This window comes from Chiloscyllium punctatum, chromosome 26 (assembly GCF_047496795.1).
Source record: "Chiloscyllium punctatum isolate Juve2018m chromosome 26, sChiPun1.3, whole genome shotgun sequence".
Taxonomy (NCBI): Eukaryota; Metazoa; Chordata; class Chondrichthyes; order Orectolobiformes; family Hemiscylliidae; genus Chiloscyllium; species Chiloscyllium punctatum.
Window position 1 is genome coordinate 43,280,148 of NC_092764.1, and position 20,746 is coordinate 43,300,893.

General features: G+C 39.2%; 1 protein-coding gene across 1 annotated transcript in view; it reads left to right on the forward strand.

The window, feature by feature from the left end:
* Positions 1–11,467, forward strand: part of lonp2 (lon peptidase 2, peroxisomal) — a 110,710-nt gene extending 99,243 nt beyond the window's left edge. Inside the window, exons 13-15 of the mRNA XM_072596247.1 lie at positions 3,483–3,690; positions 7,432–7,622; positions 10,692–11,467. Coding sequence (XP_072452348.1) covers positions 3,483–3,690; positions 7,432–7,622; positions 10,692–10,913 — 621 coding nt within the window. The 3' untranslated portion in view covers positions 10,914–11,467. The remainder of the gene's footprint in view (positions 1–3,482; positions 3,691–7,431; positions 7,623–10,691) is intronic.
* Positions 11,468–20,746: the final 9,279 nt, after the last annotated feature.

Sequence of the window (20,746 nt, forward strand, 5' to 3'; positions counted from 1 at the left end):
ACACTAAAACAGCAGCTAATGAACTTAAAAGACCCTTTACAGACAACAAGCAAAACAAACGTTATCTACAAAATACCTTGTAAAAACTGTAATAAACACTATATTGGACAAATAGGCAGAAAACTAGCCACTAGGATACATGAACTACCCACGAAAAGACATGACCCTCTCTCACTAGTATTCTTACATACAGATGAGGAAGGACCTCACTACATCTGGGACAACACATCCATCCTAGGACAAGCGAAACACAAACATGCAGGAGAATTCCCAGAAGCATGGTGCTCCAACTGGAACTTTATCAGCAAACACATTGATTTAGACCCCATATGCCACCCCCTGAGAAAAAGAACCAGAAATGACATCATCAACCCAGGAAAACCTAAACACGTAAATAGAAAGCGGGACATAACACCATCGCTTCACCAGAGGCTCACTGACGAGGTTACCTAGTATGGGGACGAAATGTCTGAAAATGAACCTTCCAGCTCAGTGAGCAAACTTCATCCAGAGCAGCTACAGTGAATGTCTAAAAAGTGTAGCAATCTTTCACTCACCTTGCTTTTTAAATCCGCTTTTTCCTGTTACATTCCAGGATCAAAAATACAGAAAAGAAATGGTATTTACAGGCCACTAAAGCCATTCTCTTTTCTTTCCTCCAACTTGTCCAACATCCCTCTACCCCAACTTTTACTGACGCCCAAACTGTATGAGTTCTCTCTTAACACCTTTAAAACGTCACTAAGTATTTTGTTGCTCTCAGTCTTCATTGCTGCTGTTCAGCCAGCAGCTTGGCCTGTCATAGAGGTTGATGCTGCACACATTAAGTGCCAGCTTCTGATTAACTGATAGTTCTGGTGGAATGGGAGATGTGTGCCAAAGGATCTATTGGTTGAGAAGCCTGCATGTCACCACTCAAGTGTTTGATTTTCACTTGATTTATAAGGTCTTCTTACTGGCATGGACAGGGGTTTCCCTAAAGATGTTGTCCCTGACACTTTATCAAAAAAAAAGGAAAATTTAGGCCCAAGAGGGATATTATTCCCTTGCAATAGATTTTGCTGCCACATGAAATTTGTAGAATTTCTGTGCCAAATCAAAAATAAAAATAGTTATAAATTTGGAAATATATTATTCTTATTCTTATTCTTAAATATCTAAATTTTGAAATTTTATTTATTTGTTATTGTTTAGAAAACAAGCCATTCGTTTAGGAGAATGTGTGCTCATGTGTAACAATCTGAATATTAATCCAGTGAGAGCAAATATTTGGAGCTGTGGGAGGGGCCACGTGGATATAGAAATGAAAATAGACGTTGTTGGAAAAGCTCAGCCAGTCTGGCAGCATCTGTGAAGAGAAATCAGAGTTAGCATTTTTGTTCCACTGACCCTTCCTCAGAACCAGATGCAAAACATTAACTCTGATTTCTCTGCACAGATGCTGCCAGACCTGCTGAGCTTTTCCAGCAACTTCCATTTTTGTTTCTGATTTACAGCATCCACAGTTCTTTAAGGTTTTTCTTAACTGGATATATAAATGTATCAGTCGAAGTAATGATGGAGTTTTCTTCCAGTACATAATCCAGAAAATAAAGTGAGCAATGTTAACTGTTTTTACCTTAATTCAAATCAGGCTTTACTTTAGAGTCATAGAGATGTACAGCACAGAAACAGACTCATCAGTCCAACTCATCCATGCCCACCAAATGTCCTAAATAAATCTAGTCCCATTTGTCAGCACTTGGCCCATATCCCTTTAAACCTTTCCTACTCCTATACCCATCTAGCTGCCTTTTAAATGTTGCAATTGTACCAGCCTCCACCACTTCCTCTGGTAGCTCATTCCATACACACACCACCCTCTGCATAAAGACATTGATCCTTAGGTCACTTTTACATCTTTCCCTTGTCGAAATCCCATTCACTGTGAATCTTTTATGCTAAGCATGCTATGACCAGATTATTGGCACATCGGAGAACTGCTCCAACTTGGTGCAGAAGTAGCCTGAAGTCACAATTTCTGTTCATAAAGCCAGAATTTCCTATTTCCACGATGATGAGAGTGCCGTTCAGACTTGGGCATCACACTTACATGATTTCCAGAGGCAGCTGCCTCTTGAATGGTCAGCTGTCTCTATTTAAGAACCATTTTGGCAAACCTGCTGTATCAAATTACACTTTGATGTGCAGGGCAGAAACCTTTGGAGAAGGAGTAATATTTAGCTTATTTTGGTGAATGTTAATTGCAGAGAAGTTGTTTTTGTTTACATGCGTGGACACTTGTGAATACTAGGTGAGTTGGCATAATATGTGATGGGGAATAGGTGGGTGGAAGTAAGCATTAATTGAGGGTACCATGTGAGGGCATGGAAGTTGGGTAAAGGGATAAATGGTTGTGTTAGCATTCGGGTTAGGAGCTGTGCAACTGTGCAGAGGACCATAGAGGACATGAGTTGGTATTAATCAGGCATGGCAGTCTTGGGGTTGTAGGCTGGAGGCATGTTTTATATTTTGTTCTTTTATTTTAATTCTTGGGCACAATTAGCTGCCTCAGCGCTTTCCAGATTGCCTCGCCCAAATTCCAATCCAGTCTCCCACATCCAGCCTGAAAATAGATAGTCTGAGCTTTTAAATATTGGGTTCATAGAGATGGACAATTTCCCATCTCTGCAACCCTGACCTGAGAATTAAAATTGGAGCTCATGTTCTGTAACAGTTTCTATTAAAGGTTTAAATTTAACCTCTAAAGTTCTAATGAACAAATGTTAATGGATAATGTAAACCATTATGGTAGATGAGGCAGGTTTTTTGGGTGAATGATTATTTGTTTAACTTCTCAACACTGGTAATTAGTTCATACCTGTTCACAGAATGATTCTGTACCTTTGTATCACGCAATTCCCGAGAATCCTCATCTTGCTGTTTTATTTAAAAATAGGCACAAAAGCTTTGATGAATAGAATGGCTTTTCAGGCACTTCTACCTAAGAAATCAAATGATTCAAATTGAAAATTCATTTATTTAAAAAAATTATTTCTAATTGACTCAGGATACATTTGGCTCTGTCTAAGTTTGTCTAGCTGGTTCAAGAGGAACTTTTGTTTTGCTGGCACTCAAGCCAAAGTGGCTCCATGCAGGAAGGCTATCTGATCCTACAGATGGCCCATCCATATTGAACCAGTTCCGGCTTGATATTCAAAATTTCCACATTACAGCAGGGATCATTAAATAATGACCTCAGCTGATATTCTTTTTTTTTCTCTTGCTTTCCCAAGGCACACTAAAAAAAATTGTAACACCCTTACCATAATCTCAGCAGTACCGATCAGGGAACAGTCCTGACACCTTCTAGCCTGCATTGGCACTATTCCACACAAGGATCAGAAGCATCAGAAGGCTACTATACATGGTTTTAAAATGCTTTCTGGAAATAAGGATTTTGATTTATAAAACTTTGATTATGTTCCTTTTTTGTTAAACAGGTATCTCAACGCCTGAGCCAGCCTGGTGTGGCAATAGGCTTAGCTTGGACACCATTAGGTGGTGAGATTATGTTTGTGGAAGCAAGCCGAATGGAAGGAGAGGGTCAGTTGACTCTAACAGGACAATTAGGGGATGTTATGAAGGAATCAGCCCATCTTGCAATAAGTTGGCTGCGCAGCAATGCAAAAAAATATCACTTAACAAATGGTATGTAAAATATATTGTAATGAGGGTAACTACAATGAAATAATTTCAATAGTGTCTGTTGAAAACTAAAACCTTAACCCATGAAACATTCATTTTATAATTCTGGAAGAGACAAAATAAATCTCCTCTAATTAAGGAGCACAGAGTATTGTGGCTTGAAGAGCAAACCAGAGAGTGAGAATTCTGTGGTCAATAACTCACTTCCTGACCTGCCAAAGCCTGTCCACCATCCACAAGGAACAAATCAGGAGTGGATTGGAATGTGCTCCACTTGAAGGGCATGGATAGGGTAAATAGACAAAGTCGTTTCCAAAGGTTAGGAAGTCCAAAAGTAAAGGGCATATATTTAAGGTGAGAGGGGATAGATTTAAAAGGGATGTATGGGGGGATCTTTTTCACATAGAGGGTGGTCTGTCTATGGAATGAGCTGCCAGATGACATGATGACGCTGGTACAATTACAACTTTTAAAAGACATCGGGGTGGATATATGAATAAGAAGGGTTGAGAGGGATATGGGCCAAATGCTGGCGAATGGGACTAGGTTAATTTAGGATATGTAGTTGCCATGGATGAGTTGGACCGAAAGGTCTGTTTCCGCGTTGTACATCTCTATGATTGGAGGAGTACAGCACCAACAACATTCAAGGAGCTCAGTACCACCCAGGACAGCTCGAACTTCAACATTCATTTTCTCCACTTTTGACAGTCAGTGGCAGTGGTGTGCATCATCTATAAGATGCACTGTGGCAACTAACAATGTCTTTTTTGACAACATCTACCAAGGCTGTGACCTCCATTATCTGGAAGGACAAAGGCAGATGATGCATTGAAACACACCACTTGGAAGTTCCCTCAAAGCCAAATAGCGTCCGTACTAGGAATTGGGTTGCTGTTCATTCACTGTCACTGGATTAATATTTTGGAACTCTCTTCTGAACAGCTGTGTACATGTACCTATGGATGGACTTCAGTGGTTGAAGGAGGAGGCTCAGCAATACCTCCTTGAGGGCAATTCAGGGTGGATGGCAATGATCCAGACCAATGAAAGAATATAAGCAAACACAGGGATTTATGATTCTTCAAAGTTTACCAGCAATATTTAGCATTCAGAGACTTACGAGTACATTACTTTGGCATAAAAAGAAGTGCCTCAGTTGTCAAATTGACCCAGTCTAACCTGGATGAACTCTCTTCTGAACAGCTCTGTACATGCACCGAAGGGTGGACTTCAGTGGTTGAAGGAGGTGGCTCATCAACACCGAGAAGATAGATCTTGTACATTTTTCTAGCGAGCAAATTTCTCCAGTTTTTAATTACAATGTATGCACACGTACATGCTAAAAGTATTTCATTTGTAACAGCTAATCAGGATTATAGATAGTGCTATTCACCAAGAATCCAGTCTTAAACTAAATAAACTCAAGTTCAAGGCACACCATCATTAACTGGTGGGGATACCAAATAAAATGCTTGGATATTACGGAAGTACACTCAATTCCGCATGCTTATGACCAACAAAATTAAAGATACAATTGATTTTTACACCTGTGATTAACTTCTCATCCAGTATGGTTTTTGCTTGATATCATTTATTTTTGTTACATTCCATTTGGTCTTTGCATTACAGAATGTGGAGTCAGTTTATTTTTAGAAACTTTATTTTCTTCATGTCAAGAGAAAAGTACTGAATATTACATTTTAAATAAAAGGTTTGTTTTAAATTAACATTTTTTCAGATGAAAACATCCGAGAATTATTGCTGAGAGAGATTTAGGAGGGCAATTAGCAGATTCCTCTTGTAGCAGAGCTGTTTCCTTCAATCTTTGACAATCACATGATTAATTGAGTAGAATTTTGATTTTTTTTTTGAAGAATATAACAATATTCTTATGCTCTGCTCCAAGCTACAAAGAAAATGAAAGAAACCGAAAATAGTTGCAAGAGACTGCAACACCATTTGGCCTAACCAGCCTATTTTGATTTTCACTGTGAACACTATAAATCCTCTATCTCAATGCCATACACTTATCATGGAACCAAACCAGTCCAGTCCTGTCAGAATTTTGTGTATTTCAGTTAGATTCCATTTCATTCTTCTAAACTAACTTGACCACAATCAATCTGTGATTTGGAGATGCCAGTGTTGGACTGGGGTGCACAAAGTTAAAAATCACACAACACCAGGTTATAGTCGATAAACTATAACCTGCTGTTGTGTGATTTTTAATCCAATCAATCTGGTGAGCCTTTACTGAACTCCCTTTATGGCAAGTAAACTTTTCTAAGCAAAACCATACACAATACTCCAGATGTGGTTTTGACAATGTCTTTTACAGTTGCAGCAGATGTCCTTGTTCCTGTACTCAAATCCTCTTGCATTGAAGGCCAACATACCATTTGCCTTCCTAAATGCTTACAGTACCTGGATGCTTGCTTTCAGAGAGTGGTGTAGAATGTCTCCCAGATCTCTTGGTACATCAACAGTTCCCAATTTATCACCATTGAAATAATAGTCCACCATTTTAATTTTCTTGCACAAGTGGATAACTTCATGGTTACTCAAGCACTGATCCCAGTGGTATTCCACCAGTCATTGCCCTCCACTCTAGAAAAGACCCTTTTATTTCTACTCTCTTCCTGTCAGCTGACATTTCTCAATCCATGCCAGTGTTTTATCCCATAAACCCTTAAGCGGGCTTTATCAAAAGCTTTCTGAAAATTCTAATATATTATACCCATTATTTTCAAACTTACTAGTTTGTCAAACATGATTTCCCTTTCATAAATCTATGTGGGCTTTTCTAGTTGCATTGATAGTTTCTAAATTTCCTGTTATTGTATCCTTTATAATAAACTCTAGCACTTTATCTACCACTGATATTATACCAATTGCTCTCCAATTCCTTGTTTTGTCTCCCTTTTTTAAAATTCTGCAGTTACATTTACTATTCTCCAATTTGCCAAGACTGATTCAGAATCTACAGAATTTGGGAAGATGGTAATCATTCAGTTTCTATGGCCATATTCTTTAGAAGGTTTAGATTTTTAGCTTTCACTCCTATTCATTTTCAGAGCACTTTTTTATTTACTAAAACCAATTTCATTAAATTCTTCCTGTTCATTAGATCCTTTCTTCCCTATCGTTTCTATGAAGACAGAACTAAAGTAGTTGTTTAATGGCTCTGCCATTTCTTTGTTCTCCAATATCAATTCTCTCGTATCAGAATATAAGAGTATTTGGCTTCCCTAGTCTTGTTCTTTTCACACACACACACAGGAACTTTTACAGTCTTTTTTTTGTTCCATGCATGTTTACTCACATACTCTCGGTTGAATTCTAAACTGGAGGAACTTAAATTTATGTACCTCTTTCAATGAAATGGTTGTGAAGTTACTATGTTATTATGGCAGCCAGTTAGTGAACAGAAAGGAGCACAGACAACAACCAGATAGTTCATTTTAGCCAGGTTGATTGAATCTTTGAAGATTCATTTAATTATGTGAGTTTTACTTGAGTAGTTGATTTTCCCATAAGATAAAATGCTGTACTGAGATTTGTCACACTGTTTCCAAGGGTCCCAATCAGAGACTATTGGAGGCAGTGGCTATGTGATAATGTCCTATATGAAAATAATTTTCCAATAATGTGCAAAAATGTATTGTAAAAACCAATGGTTTAATATGGAAATGGTGTTTTTGTAGTTACAACAATGGATATTTTTCTTTTTCCCCCGTTTAGCTGCTGGTAGCTTTGATCTCCTTGACAACACAGATATACATCTACATTTTCCAGCTGGAGCTGTTACAAAAGATGGACCATCTGCTGGGGTCACTATAGTAACCTGCCTTGCCTCTTTGTTCAGTGGGCATTTGGTGCGTTCTGATGTAGCAATGACAGGTGAAATAACACTGCGAGGCCTTGTTCTGCCAGTAAGTATTTAAATTTCTGAAGAACATTACTCTTAACTCTCATTCACATTATATCATGCACAATATCAAGAAACTTCGACTAGTTTTTACTTCATAAACTATATAACCTTTAAGAAATGCAGAGATTCATTTTTCTTTATTCAAATATTAACCATCTCATTAATTAAATTCTTCTTTGTTCCGATTCAATCTCTTTTTAAAATTGCAGTTTTCTTTATCTCTTGAATGTGTATTGTGTTAAAAGTTGTTAGGGGAAGTTAGTCTTCAATCAAATTACAACATTTGAATATTTCTGACCAAAGAATATTTTAGAATTGTTTCTTTGTTTTTATTGAAGTATTTACTGCATGTGTACTCCCACCTGGCAATATTCATCACCATCTGATGTGCCAAACTACCATGATGGTGGTGTGGCCCTTATTACATCTTGAGCTCTCTCTGCAAATCCTGGTACCTCCTTGGAATTCCATCTTTCCCTACTCTCCTGCACAACAACGCCACCCTCCCCATTCCCATTGAATATAATCTTCCTAAGCTCCAGTCAAAATTTCTGACTAGAATATCCTCCCTTAGTCACTGCTATTTCTTGCTCCTCATTTTAGTGATTGCAGTCTCCATTTCAACTCGCATCTTCCTCCTAATGATCTAATGTCACTTATCATCTTTCAAACGCTCCCTCCGTATAAACTCTCCTGCAGGTGTTCACAGCTGTCTCTCAGCCTTGCCAACTTACGAGGCCTCTGTACTCTTATCATTTTCTTGTATTCCTCAGAGCCCCTACCAACCCCACTTTTCTCTATGTCTGACCCTGGAATAAACTCTCCCTTAGGTTATGTACAACAGCATCTGTTTAACCTTTTATTCTTAATTCAAAATGCTACTTCAGCAGCTGTGAATCTGCATTTAATACAAAGAACAGAAAGAAAAGAGTCCAGGGAAACACGATGAGGTAAAATGTCATGGCATCAGCTGTTAGCTTGTGTGAAAAGATAGGCATCTGTTTGACTTGCTGGTTGGAGTTACCACATTTTGATCTGTGCCTTTGGAAAATCACATGCTTTGAACAGCAGTATTATTTTCCTAACAGCTTATGCTTTCTACCTAATAGAAATGTAAATTAATTTTTGGCAGTTCCTCAATTACTATGGGAAAGCACATCGCTTTTGCTGAAAAGGGGTGTATCTTTTGCCATCAAATTTGAACATAAAGTCAGCACCATTGATGTACCTGTACTACACTGGAACTGGAACCAGTTGTGCAGTTGTTGTCGCTTCTCCCTCAACAGCCCATTCTTCGTTCTTTGCTGCTTTCCCCGTTCTGCTCATGATTCCATTTTGCATTCCTTTTGCCAACCTATTTTCCAATTCCCTCACTACTCAGTTGTTCACCCTGTTCACCATCCTGCCCATAGTTCCTTTCTCTACTCCATTCACCACCAGGCTTGCTGTGATATTAACAATCTACTGGCAACCCCTCTGCTGTCCCCTCATTGCCCAACCCTTTCACATTCTTCAGGGAGATCACCGCATGAGGCACTAAGGATTCTTTGAGTGCTGTTCAGTGATTTGGCAATTCATTTCAGGTCACCAGGTGACCACATTAAGTAAACTGAAAGTATGAAGCCATTACCTGAGTCCATGATATCACCAGCAGTGAAGCCATAAGCACTACACCTGCAATGACTGTAAGTGTGCCCCCTGCAGTTGGGGTAGTAGCGATTGGAGCCTTTAAAAATACAGATAGCAAGATTAGTGTGTGAATATCATTGGCAAGGAATTTAATGCCCATCCTTAATTGCCTTTGAATATGGTAGCTAACTGTCACCTTGAAGTCTATGCAGTGTAACTACATTCAGTGCTGTTGCGGGGGGAAGGAGGAGTTCCAGAACTTTGAAGGTACAGAGAGAGTTCCAATTCAGGATGATGTGTACCTTGGAGAAAAACAAGTGGTATCTGCTTCTCTTGTTTTTCTCAGTGATAAAAGTCATGGATTTGGAAGGTACAGTTGTAGGAGGCTTACAGAATTGCTGTAGTGCACCTTATAGATGGTAGACACTGCTGTCGCTGTCTATTGGTTGTGGAAGAAGTGAATATTTAAAATGATGGATCTGATGCCTATCACCCTGACTGCTTTGGGCCATTGGTTTTTTGCTTTGCATGGTCATCATATTGATATTTTTACAATGGTGAGTAACCACAGATCTCAAATGTATATGGACCAGACCGAGATTACCTCTGCTCATCTAGAAGCCAGAATCTTAGCCAGTGTTGAGTACTTATTTATGTCTGTATAATGAGCAGGGATGGAGTCCTTTTAAAACATTTTTATGGTAGAGGCTGTTTCGAAGGTATCTCAGAAGATCATTATGAGAATGATAAAGTGGATCAGTTTTAGCAACACTGAAGGGTTTTGTGAATTTGACATATGACCTAATACTGGGAATAAAAATGAGACATTACAGTTGCAAAGTTTTCCTTCAATTTAGTTATATTTAATCTCTAAAGATTATATTTTACCCCTAAATTGAGGTGGATGTCATTTTGTTTGACTATTTAGTTAAAGGAAAACACAAAGAGATTACAATAAGGTTCAGCATTTTCTAATTTAGGATTTAACTTCTTCAGTCAACATCTCTGCATCTTTATCACCACTCATTGCTGGACTGTTTCTCACTGTTTAATATGGCCATGCTGCCTCAGCAAGAACATTTTCTGGTGGAATCTCAGATTACCCTCCTTCATGTTATCAGCCTGTAATGGGAATATTACCTCATCACGCTAATTTAGTTTCTTATCCCTGAGCACCATTGTTTGTAAGACTTAACATGATTTATACATCGTGGGTACAGTCTGAAGAACTTCAACCAATGAGAAACATTTATTCTAAAACTTTGAACTGTACTATTAAGTCTTCTGTTGAGGAAGTGTTATTATCTGTGCTTCCCATTCAATAGTTTAAGAATAATAAGGAAATTATTTATTAAAAAGGAATTAAATAATCAAATTGTTCTTTGGCATTAACTTTATTTATAGACAGTGCTGCTGAATGTTTCAAATTCTTTTCTACTAGGTGGGTGGAATAAAGGACAAAGTTCTGGCTGCACACAGAGCTGGACTGAAGAGAGTTATTCTACCAAAACGAAATGAGAAAGACCTAGATGAAATTCCTGCCAACATGAGAGAGGATCTTGATTTTGTAACTGCATTTTGCTTAGATGATGTACTTAATGCTGCTTTTGATGGAGGATTTCCAGCTGAGTCAAGACATAGTATTTTAAATAGTAAACTCTAAAATGTTTGCTACTTACATCTGTTTTCTTGTTGGCTCAACTTTAATGTAACAAATACAGTTTCTGAAGAAATTACTGTACTTCTATTTTGCGATGTGTTAGAGAATGATAGAATGCAGGTTTGTGCCCCCAGGTTACTGAACCGTGCTATGTTATCAAAGGAAGGTACATTCTGAAGGCAGAACACTTGTCTTGGGCAAAGAGGGAAAATTGTTTTGGGCTGTAGTATATACTTTCCAGCAGCTAATTTTTGAACTGATTGACTGAGGCATTTTTAACAAGGAAAGGCATATAACCTAGTGAAAGAGAATAATAATAAACAAAAATTGTTATAAACCAATCAAGTCTATTTTGCTAAAATCCTTTCAAAAAAGGTTAATAATATTCCTTTTACATTGTGATGCTTATCATGCAATGAAAGTGGTACAATCAATTTATTTTGAGCTTTGCCCAGTAACAATGATAATGGATCTGTTATTGAAGACTTAGAAAATTATCAAAGTAATGGTATTTAAATGTCAATGCTGAAATGTTGGAATAAAATATTCTGTTCTAAGATAGTTATAATTTATTTATCTTCAAGCAAATTTACACTAATGCACGTGTTTTAGGTAAATGCGTGTGTGTGTGTGAGATGCTCTTCGTAGGGTTGGTGTGGATTCAAAGGGCCAAATGGCCTGCTTCAACACTGTAGAGATTCTCTTTTTTTTAAGAAAAGGCTATTATTGCTGAAGCAAATATCATGGATAAAATAATATGGCCAGGCAATTCCTGCCACCTGCTAAATGTGCAGAACCGCATGCCTCCTATTTGGTCCTCCCAATGCGACTCTGCTCTTGTTGGGAATGAAAAATCCAGCTCATAACTGGAAAAATATAACTTTTGGTTTTTCACAATTTTGAAAATAGTTACTTACAGTAAGTTTCTACTTATTGCTGCTGCTGTCTCAACTGTACCATGAGGAGTAACAAAATAGAACGTAGAACATTACAGCGCAGTATAGGCCCTTCGGCCCTCGGTGTTGCACCGACCAGTCATACCAATCTGAAGCCCATCTAACCTACACTATTCCATGTAGTTTGGTTTCAGTGCAAAGGACTGACAAGCAACAAGAATGTTAAACATTTAAAGAAAAACTCTGAAAGAGACATTGTTGTCAGTTTCCAGTTAGATAATATTCCAATATTTGCAAACTAGATTCTTTGAACTCCATACATGTTGAATTTTTATGAATTAAGAAAGCTGTGAGGAGATATCAGCAGTCCTCAGTACACAGGCCTGTGATTGATGCATTCATCAACTTACACTTGGAAATATAGCCCAGCTTAAAGGTTCTCAGAAACCATGTGCTGACTATGTGAAAAAAGGGTACATTAAGAGATTACAGACTTCCAAAACCATACTACAATGCCTGTAACTGCACTGATAGATGTACTTCCCCAGCAAACCCCATATAATCCATGTATATTTACATTGGGCAATCCTATAAACATCTGCAACTGCCTTAGGAGAAGAAACGAAGATCTGGACCATTTGCCCTACAATAGGGTGAACCACATGTAGCCAATTTTGTTTGGGATAACTCCCAACCCTCGAACTCAGCACCACCTTCCTAACCTGCAATCTTCTTCCTGACCTTTCTGCCCCCATCCCCAATCCGGCCTATCACCCTCACCTTAATCTCATTCCACCCATCGCATTTCCAACGCCCCTCCCCGAGTCCTTCCTCCCTACCTTTTATCTTCACCTGCTTGGCACACTTTCCTCATTCCTGAAGAAGGGCTCATGCCCGAAACATCGATTCTTCTGCTCCTTGGATGCTGCCTGACCTGCTGTGCTTTTCTAGCAACACATTTTCAGCTCTGATCTCCAGCATCTGCAGTCCTTACTTTCTCCTACAAATCTAAAATGACCAGGCCATTTCTACCACCTGCTATATTCCTCATAGTGGCAAGTTGTGACCAAACATGCGTTCAAATCAACATTGGATTTGCTATTTAAATACATCCTCCAAATATAGTTTTCCTTAGAGTGCTATTTTATGAAGTCAGCTGGGTTCCTGAACACCCTGTGAACAGGGCAGGTAAATCATAGCTTGGTTAGGAGATAGCTTGCTGTAGAGTCAGGAGCCTTTTAACAAACAAGTTTAAAAGCACTCACCATTTCCAATTATCATCATTAACCATTGCTTGAAAATATAGTCATCTGTCTATTTCTGCGGCTGAATTGGGAGGCTGTAGTTAGTATTCCAGTCCTCACCCAACTTTGGAAGATCACAATTCATGTGAATGGCTGTCTTTCTGAAGTTGGGAATGAGACCCAACTCTCTTCCCAGATAGAAGAAGAAATTCAGTCCAATGCTTCACATTTATGACCTTCAATAGAGCTGAGAAAAATTAGAGCTGTAATGGGATTTAAGGAAGTGAAAGGGGGAGGGTAGTATTACAAACAAAAAGGAAGATCTGTGATATGGTTGAATACAGGCAATTTGACTTGGATCCCATTTATCACCGCTAAGAAAAAGAATGGGAAATGACATCACCATAGGAAATGGTGTCATCACAGGAAATGACATCACCAACCCGAGGAAACTTAAACATAAAATAGAAAGTGGTGACATCACCAGCGCTTCATGTGGAGGCTCACTGAAGATGTTATGTAGTATGGTGGTGAAACAATGGAGACAGGTTATTGTCTAAAATTATTGAACTCAGTATTAAGTCTGGAAGGCTTCATTAGAACACTACAGGAGGCCAAGGACTGAGGAAGCGATCCATCAAGTGCCAAGACTGGTAGCGTGAAAGGTGATGACAAAGGAAACCCTATGATAGTTCAGAGTAGGGGAGAAGATGTATGAAATGTATGAAATGGAAAGTATATAATCTAGAGCCCTGTGAATCAAGTTTTATGGAGATGGAGAGCACTTGAATGCTAATATGTAAGATATGACCAATGTAATTGAGTAGATTTGGACAGCAGCAATTTTTGCTGGGATCTCTAGACATTCCTGATGAAGGGCTTATGCTCGAAATGTCAACTTTCCTGCTCCTCAGATGCTGCCTGACCTGCTCTGCTTTTCCAGTGCCACACTTTTTGCCTCTGAGGACATTAGCATACCACCAATACAATTCTGCCAAAGTTTGTTGAGAGTGTTAATTTGCATATACTACAGTCACCAGATATACTAAGCTTGTGAGAAAGTATAAACAACTGAGAACTGCTTCAACTACAGAAACTCTTGTTGTGAATTTGTAAGAAACAATCCTTCACAATGTAACTTTCAACTTGTACCCATAAGAAGCATCAAAAAAGGTGTAATTAAGCATCTACAGGAAGCAAGACAATATTTAAAAAAGGCTAAATATTGCTAAATATTGAATGTAGACTCCATATACATAAATTTGCAATTGCCCTGCCTCTGCTGGTCACTGATCTCATTAGGTTTTGCAAAATCTGTCGGAGGTGAAATGGTTGTTTAATGAGACGAGACAAATGTGTTCACATTCTAAGACTGGGATAATCTTAGAAGGTGGCAAGGTATTATACAAAAAACAAAAAAAAACAGCACAGAAACAGGCCCTTTGGCCCTCCAAGCCTATGCCAGTCCAGATCATCTATCTAAACCTGCCGCATATTTTCTATCCTTTGTATCCCTCTGCTCCCTGCTCATTCATGTATCTGTCTAGATACATCTTATATGATGCTATCACGCCCGCCTCTACCACTTCTGTTGGCAATGCATTCCAGGCACCCACCACCCTCTGCATAAAGAACTTTCCACGTGAGGAATAAATGGATGATGAGGGTAGGAATAGGGCCAAAGACAGAAGTAGGAAGTTGTGTGTGGACCCTGTGGAGAAGGCTAAGAAGGGACATAGTAGAGACATACAAGATGACCAGAGGATTAGATAGGGTAGACAGTGAGAGTCTTTTTTTCCTAGGATGATGATGTCAGCTTGTACAAGGGGGCGTAGCTGCAAATTAAGGGGTGATAGATTTAAGATAGATGTCAGGAGCAGGTTGTTTACTCAGAAAGTGGTAAGATCATGGAATGCCCTACTGCCAATGTAGTTAATTCAGCCACATTAGGGGCATTTAAACTTGGATAAGCATATAGATGATGGGATAGTGTAGGGGGATGGGCTTAGATTAGTTCACAGCTTGGCGTAACATTCAGGGCCAAAGGGCCTGTTCTGCCCTCAAAGAATTCTATTGAGTTGATGAGACATGACCTTCCCTGCACAAAACCATGTTGCCTATCACTGATAAGCCCATTTTCTTCCAAATGGGAATAAATCCTATCCCTCAGTATCTTCTCCAGCAGCTTCCCTACCACTGACATCAGGCTCACCGGTCTATAATTACCTGAATTATTCCTGCTACTCTTCTTAATAAACAAGGGGATAACATTGTGTTATTCTATGTTTTATTGGATGTAAGTTTGCTCACTGAGCTGCAAGGTTCGTTTTCAGACGTTTTGTCACCATACAAGGTAACATCTTCAGTGAGTCTCTGAATGAAGCACTGATGGTGTAGCCTGCTTTCTATTTATATGTTTGAGTTTCCTATGGTTGGTGATGTCATTTCCTGTGGTGACATCATTTCCTGTTTTTCTCAGGGAGTGGTAAATGGGATCCAAATCAATGTGTTTGTTGATAGAGTTCCGGTTGGAATGCCATGCTTCTAGGAATTCTTGTGCATGTTTCTGTTTGGCTTGTCCTAGAAAAGGAACCGGAAATGATATCACCATAGGAAATGATTTCACCGCAGGAAATGACATCACCAACCCTAGGAAAACAAACTTATAAATAGAAAGCGGACTACACCACCAGTGCTTCATTCAGAGGCTCACTGAAGATGTTACCTAGTATGGTGACAAAACATCTTAAAAACGAACCTTGCAGCTCAGTGAGCAAACCGACATCCAGAACCTCAACCTGAGCTACAAATCTTCTCAAAACTCCTTATGTTCTATGTTCTATGTTCTATCTTTCTTCAACATTTCCCCTCTCACTTTGAATTCATGACTCCTAGTAATTGAGTCCCCCACTCTGGGAAAAAGCTTCTTGCTATCCACCCTGTTTATACCTCTCATGATTATGTACACCTCAATCAGGTCCCCCCTCAACCTCCATCTTTCTAATGAAAAAAATCCTAATCTACCCCTTCATATCTAGCACCCTCCATACCAAGCAACATCCTGGTGAACCTCCTCTGCACCCTCTACAAAGCATCCACATCCTTTTGGTAATGTGGCAACCAGAATTGTACGCTGTGTTCCAAATGTGGCCGAACCAAAGTCTTAAACAACTGTAACATGGTCTGTCAACTCTGTACTCAATACCCCATCCAATGAAAGAAAGCATGCCAATTGCCTTCTTGACCACTCTATTGGCCTGCATTGCCACCTTCAGGGTACGATGGACCTGAACACCCAGATCAATTTTCCCCAGGACTTTTCCATTTACCATATAGTTCACTGTTGAATTGGATCTTTCAAAATGCATTGCCTTGCATTTAACTGGATTAAACTCTATCTGCCATTTCTCCGCCCAGTTCTCCAATCTATCTATATTGTGCTGTATTCTCTGACAGTCCCCTTCACTATCTGCTACTCCGCCAATCTTGATATCATCTGCAAACTTGCTAATCAGATCATCTATACCTTCCTCCAGATTATTTATGTACATCACAAACAACACTGTTCCCAACACGGATTCCTGTAGAACATCACTGGCCAGAGTTCTCCATTTTGAGAAACTCCCTTCCACTACTACTGTATGTCTCCTGCTGCCCAGCCAGTTCTCTATCCCTCTAGCTAGTACACCCTGGACCCCATGTGACTTGACTTTCTCAATCAACCTACCATAGGGAACCTTATCAATCAACTTTGTCACTTCCTCAAAGAATTCTATTGAGTTGATGAGACATGACCTTCCCTGCACAAAACCATGTTGCCTATCACTGATAAGCCCATTTTCTTCCAAATGGGAATAAATCCTATCCCTCAGTATCTTCTCCAGCAGCTTCCCTACCACTGACATCAGGCTCACCGGTCTATAATTACCTGAATTATTCCTGCTACTCTTCTTAATAAACAAGGGGATAACATTAGCAATTCTGCAGTCCTCCAGGACCTCACCCATGTTCAAGGATGCTGCAAAGAGATCTGTTAAGGCCCCAGCTATTTCCTCTCTTGCGTCACTCAGTAACCAGGGATAGATCCCATCTGGACCTGAGGACTTATCCACCTTAATACCTTTTAGGATACCCAACATTTCCTCCTTCTTTATGCCAACTTGACCTAGAGTAATCAAACATCTATCCCTAACCTCAACATCCGTCAATGTCCCTCTCCTCGGTGAATACCGATGCAAAGTTCTCACTAAGAATCTCACCCATATTCTCTGACTCCACAGATAACTTTCTCCCTTTGTCCTTGAGTGGGCCAATCCTTTCTCTACTTACCCTCTTGCTCCTTATATGTAAATAAAAGGCTTTGAGATTTTCCATAACCCTCTTTGCTAAAGACATTTCATGACCCCTTTTAGCCCTCAATTCCTCGTTTCAGATTTGTCCTACATTCCCGATATTCTTCCAAAGCTTCGTCTGTCTTCAGTCGCCTGGACCTTTTTTCTTTTAGCTAGTCTCACTATTTCACCTGTCATCCATGGTTCCCTAATATTGCCATCTTTATCCTTCATTTTTGTAGAAACACGTCTCTCCTGCACTCTAATCAACCTCTTTTTAAAAGCCTCCCACATATCAAATCCGGTTTTACCTTCAAACAGCCGCATATTATGAAGAACATATAAGCAGAAGACTGCTACTGACCTGTTGAGAATAGGTCACTAATAATTTGCATTTGTAATTCTCTGGAAACTGGGAATAGAATCAACTCATTTGGGTTCCTGATTCTTCTGCCTGCAGCACAGGTGGGTTTTCTCGTCTTTTCCAAACCTCAATACACAAAACAACACATAACCAAGCCCTTGACCATCATGGTACAGCTCAGTGTCAAATTTTGTAGAGTGCCGTGAGATATTCTATGTAAATGTGAGTTTTTACTTTAGAAACCCAAAAAAACACACTGGTAATAACCTACTCAGGAATGTACATTGACATACTCTCTTCTCTAATCAAAATTCCACGTTGCACTGATTTGCAGCTAGTAAGAATAACACACAAAGTAAAGCACCGAAACATAAAAACAGAATCTGTCCAGACATACGTGATTTACAAATACAGCTGGATCACTGGACAATCTTGTGACAAAAGGCAAGGGAATTTCATGGCAATTAGGATTGTGATGGATAATTTTTTTTGTTGCTGTCAAATTAGGTGAAAGTTCATTCCCTAATTGTTAGGAAGTTCAATAACATGAGGAAAGGTCCTTGTAGTGTATTGTGGATCCCATCTATTTCCTTTATAATTAAGTGACGCTTTAATGTTTCCACTTCAGAATAATTTTCAAATGGGATGTACTCACCAGGTTTCCTAAAAAAGGAATCACTGAATTTGTAATTAAATCTGTTGGAATGGTATTTACACAAATCCCTGATACAAACTGAAATGAACCAGTAGCATTAAGGTGCTCAATACAGAATTTGGCTGCAACTGGCGTAACATTTCAAAGGTCACATATGGGGTGATGGCTGGTATGTGGGAGTTGACACACTTATTCAGGGTTTCTTTGTGAAGCTAGGTTTGTGGCAGCACTTTTTTATTTGTTTTGGGGTTGAAATGTCACAATCAAGGCCAGCTTATACTAAACATTGTCTAAATGCCCTGGAAAGGTGGTGATCTGCCTTCTTGAAATACTGCAGTGTTCCTGGAGAAGGTAAAGCCATAGTACTTTTTAAATGCTTAATATCTTTTGGGTCTGTAGAGCTATTTAGATTGTAGTATGCGTTCCTCGTCTGTCTCCAAAGTTTTCCTCTTTTCCATTCTTTGCCCTTTCTTCAGTCTTACATACATTGAAATTCTCATAGGAGAAGACATAGTATTAAACCTTGTAATTTAATGTGAGCTGATGCCAAAAGTTTCAGTTGACTAGATAATGTTTATAGTTTTAAATACAAATGACTGTTTCTCAGGGTGAAAAAAAATTAAATAAAATGCAGGAAAACCTGCAATATGAACAAAGGTTATCCAGACTAAAAGCAAAATGCAGCACTTTCTCTGAGGTCTACTGGACCTAGTAAGCCATTTACTTGTCATAACTTAGAACAGATGGGAAAAGCAATAGTAGATTTGCAAGTGCTCTTCATCATTACCATCCTTTAAATGCATTACCTAAGCAATTTGATTCCATAATGGCAGTTCCACTCACTTTTCCATTCCACCCCACAACACACACATGCACTTACAAAAGTCTTAATTTTAACGGTCTGGTAGAAACTGTTCTTGACCCAGTTTCTCTGAGCACAGTTGGTTCTTTCTTCACTGTATTTTGCATTATTAGGACTAAAAGGATCCTGAGGCTGATTTGGGATGCTTCCTTCTACTAACAGCACATTGCTGTGAAATGGATGTTTGACAGATTAAGGGCACAATATCCAAATCCCCACTAAACTGGTCTGCCCTTTCAACAGATTTTGTACAAACTACAGCTGCCAGTTTTTAATGATAAAGCCTTGATTATGACTGATATCAGTGGAAATATGGACAAAGGTAAGGAAATATGAATTATAACCAACTCCTCTCAGAACACTTGTGTCATTAACTTAACAATTTTACCTTGATCCTTGCTGGCATTGAAAATCCAGTAAGGTGAAATCTATATCTATTGATATAGCTGTTGATACATATAAACTCCACTTTGAGGTGGTGCAAAGAATGTAAATGGTCAGAGGAAAAGATAACACAATTTGTAAGTGACAGAAAACAGCAGCCAGTCTCAAAGATGGCATTGCAGGAAGAATGCATTTAGGAATGTACTTCAGATTTTTAAAATAATTTTTGAAGAAAACTAGTGCATTACTTTCCAAGTAATTCTCCTTGCCATCAAACAAAAACAGAGGCTAGCTCCTAGAGCTGCCTTCCTCAGCCTCACACTCCTGGCAAAAGAGACCAGCTCCCAGTGTCGGCTTTCCCCATCCTTCCATTGCACTTCTCCAAGCTTCCATCCTATTCCCAAAGCTGGTCTTTGTCCCTGTTTCAGCTGAGCTCCACTTCATCCGCCCCCAGCCTGTGCATTGTCCCTTGCCCCCTGTTGATTTTGACATAACTGCACATGGACTATAGTGACATCACAATATGTGAGGACCTCTCCTGTGGCCTGCTGACACCCTGGGCCACATCTGCACAAGTGCAGAAGTCATTTTGGCATTATGGATAATCACTCTAGATACTTTGGGTAGGTCTGATAACATTTAGCCAATATTCTTAAGTCTTCATTCCCTTCTCCTAGTCATAATGTAAAAAGTGGATGTAGAAACTGATTAACAATCTAACTGACCACAAGAATGCTCCTTCCATATAATTTGGGTCACTGGGTCAAAATGCTGGAACTTCCCCCCCTAATGGCTCAACTATACCAATGGACTGCAACAGTTCAAGAACGCAGCTCACCACCACCTTCTCAAGGACAATGAAAGATGGACAATGATACACTAGCTGATAGGTTGGTAACTCCAAGAAGAATTCTAAACATAAATCAACGATAGGGCCACCTACAAGTGGAAATCGTGCCAAAATTCAGAGCCAGAGCTCCATCTAATTTCTACTAACATTACAGGGTAGGATTCAAATCTTGTACTTTCTGGTTTAGGCAGGTACATACTCTGTCAAAGCCTAAATTAGCAAATGTTATCCGCATTAGATTAGATTCCGT